Below are 3,447 nucleotides of genomic sequence, written 5' to 3' on the forward strand. Positions count from 1 at the left end.
GCCAAAAATACTCCCACCACATGACACTTATTATTACTTGTCGTTAGGTTAGTACTATTGTAATCAGTTGTCATCGGTTTTGTAAACTTGTTATTATTCAATTGTTTCTCCAGCAATTAGAATTATGAATATTTGGTTTTGATATTTTTTAAAAAAAATTATAAAGTTAAGATGCATACTTTTCAAGTTTACAAATTATAAAAAATATTTTTTTCCAATCTAATTGGCTTGAAAAATTTTCATCTTTTTAAACTAATTCAAATATTTTTTTAGGCAAATTTTTAGGTACATTAAGATAATATTTAGTATGTTTAAATTTTCTTATCAAAATTATTTTACACATACTCTCTATCTAAATCTTTTAAAGCTTTATATTAACAAATAGACATATATATAATATAAAAACTATAAATTAATAATATAGTACTAATATTTATAATAATAAATAAACAAATAACAACATAATAATAAATATATAAAAACATATACAATAATATTATAAGATAATTATAATATATTAATAATATAATAATTGAAATACAATATCATAAGAGTCCTAATGTTTATCTATATGACGCTAACCCTTACTTAATCTTAAATCTAATCATATCTCTAAATAAACCTTAGCATATTTAAACTAAACCTAACCTAACACCAACTTTAAACATAACTCTAACTTAATCATAATCCAAACTTAATTTTTGAATTATGGTTAAGTTAGAGTTATGTTTAAAGTAAAGGAAGGGTTAATGTCAATGCCTCGTTAGTTATGATAAATACATACATTAATAATGATTTTAAAGTAAAGTTATAGTTATGTATTTATTAGTATATAATTATCATATATTAATAATATAATAATTAAAACACAATAATATTAGAATCCTAATGTTTATCTATAAAAGAAAGATTCGTAATAAAATAAGATTATTTTTAAATAATAACATAATATTTAGAATAACAATATATTATTTATTATAATATTAAAATTATTTTTGTAGTTAGGTTTGTGTTGTTCTTATGTAATTTAATATTATATCACTTATAAGTGGAATAGAATTAGATAATATTATAATGTATCTTATTATTTCTAATACAATTTCATTTCTCAAAGTTAAAATCAAATTACAATACATATAATTTTAATCTATAATGCATATATTTCTAAATTTCAATTATAATTCAAATGACATTGATTATTTCTATTTTTTAATTATATAAATCAAATCACTTAATTCGAACATAAAATTAAAATCTTATATACTTATCTTATTACATTTATTACTTGCATGTACCAAACACTAGGTGGCACTTATTATGTGATGCATTTAACATCCAAAAAATGACAAATACTCTCACTACATTTATTGCTTGCAAGCACCAAACACTACGTGACACTTATTCTGTGATGCATTTAACATCCAAAAAACAACAAATACTCCCACTAGGTGACACTTGTTGAATGATGCATTTAGCATTAAAAAAAATCTAAGTGATGAAAAAAATGCATGGCTGTGGGTTCGTATTGCATCATTTATCGCAGTTGGTATTGTCGTAACCCTTCAACGTGCTTGGCTTTCAATCAACCTTTTTGTTTTGGAATCATTGTCCGAATTTTTCGGTTCTTCAATAGCCAATAGCTGTTAAACAATATATCCTAAGCGGTACGAATTGACATTAGAGTAATTGCGTCATCAAGAGGGCGTAAGAAATGATGTCGCCTCCAAATAATGATTTTAAATAGAGACGTATCATAGCTAATGAGGCATTGACATTAACCCTTCCTTGACTGAGCTTCTTCATAACAAAGCTCAGAAGTCAATTAAGCTATCTTAATGGAGATGCTCAAATCTCAATCTCAATTTCAAGTTCAGTTTAAATCGAATCTGGAAAATCTGCTTGGCATGAAGGGTGGAGATGGAGATGCCAACAATTCTTCATGTCAGGTACAAAACACTAAATAAATTTCTTTTACTGTTAATTAATTATTTCGAGCTTGAAAGAAAGTCTTACTGCTTTGGGCATTTGTTTTTCTGGTCAGATCTTTGACTTGTTAATATTTAAGCTCTTCCTTTTCCAGAATAAGTTTTTTCCACTGTAGTCTCACTACTCTATTATTTTTTGCACCTTGACTACTGTGAACTCTGTTTCTTGTACTAAATCTGAGTTTGGAAATTTTGCTGTTGCAGTTAAAGATAGTTGAAGCTATGAAACCAATTCTTGAGCGCAGCATTTGTGAGAATATGAGGTTGAAGTTTAATGGGGGAGGTAAATTTAGGATAGCAGAATTCGGGTGTGGAACCGGGCGAAATACACTTGTGGTAGCAGACACCATTGTCAGAGCTCTGCAATGCTCACTTGAGGAAAGGCAGGTGCCAGAATTTAAGGTTTATTTCACTGACCTTCCGTCAAATGATTTCAATTTGCTGTTTCGATTGTTGCCTCCGCTCCAACAAGGTTTTCCCGATGCAGACGGTAATCGTGTCTGTGATAACAATCCAGTAGCTTCAAGATCATACTTTGCGGCGGCTGTGTGTGGATCACATTTCAGACGTCTTTTTCCACAAAAAAGCCTGCATTTTTGTCATTCTTCTACCAGTCTCCACTGGATTTCACAGGTGAGTAATAAAAATGATAATTCTTCCATGGATGGGTACATGATGTTGTGGTGTAGAGGAGTGATATGATAAGATGCAAATGCAGGTGCCAGAAAGTGTTCAACAGAGGCGCTCTCCTCGTGTGTACGTTTCAATTGATTGCGAGGAGGAAATGGGAGCTGCGTATCTTCACCAGTTTAGCACAGACTTCACAGCATTTCTAAATGCCCGAGCAAGAGAGATAGTTGATGGGGGATGCATGTTTATATCTCTGGTGGGGCGTAATGTAGGTATCCAACTAATGGAGGAGCAAGGAATGTTAGTAAATATTGCGCGCCACTTAGAATATGCTTTTGAGGAACTAGTAAACGAGGTTAATATCGTGCATACACACTCTCTCTTTCTATAATTCATTATTTTCCTGCACCCTAGGATGAGTTTTAGATTAGGGATTAGTCGGTATGGTTATTTGTTTTGAGGAGGTGAAATCCCAAATTGAAGTGATTATCTTATTAGGGCTTCATTTTAAATTCCTAATATGGAAATAATATGGAAATTTGCACTGGCAGGGCATTATTGAAAAGGAGAAATGAGAACAATTTTATATATCATGGTTTGGTCCAAATTTAGAAGAGATGGAGAGTATCATAAAGAGAAGGCCCATTGACTGAAGATATATTTCATTTGTACTTCTGTTAATCTATAAAAATTATTTAATAATTGATTCAAATTAATAAAATTAATCATATTATTAATATTTAATTTTTCTCTCTCTCTTAATAGGGGTGTTGAGACCCTAAAGAAAAGAGAAAATCAATTTGAATGGATAAAATTGAATTTTGATTTTTCT

General features: G+C 29.8%; 1 protein-coding gene across 1 annotated transcript; it reads left to right on the forward strand.

Annotated features, from left to right (window-relative positions):
• Positions 1-1,835: 1,835 nt before the first annotated feature.
• Positions 1,836-3,190, forward strand: LOC131075542 (indole-3-acetate O-methyltransferase 1-like). The gene is made up of 4 exons (XM_058012387.2): positions 1,836-1,946; positions 2,190-2,618; positions 2,704-2,970; positions 3,167-3,190. The coding sequence occupies exons 1-4, from the start codon at positions 1,836-1,838 to the stop codon at positions 3,188-3,190; spliced, it is 831 nt and encodes a 276-aa protein (XP_057868370.2).
• The last annotated feature ends 257 nt before the right edge of the window (positions 3,191-3,447 follow it).

This window comes from Cryptomeria japonica, chromosome 5 (genome assembly GCF_030272615.1).
Source record: "Cryptomeria japonica chromosome 5, Sugi_1.0, whole genome shotgun sequence".
Taxonomy (NCBI): domain Eukaryota; kingdom Viridiplantae; phylum Streptophyta; class Pinopsida; order Cupressales; family Cupressaceae; genus Cryptomeria; species Cryptomeria japonica.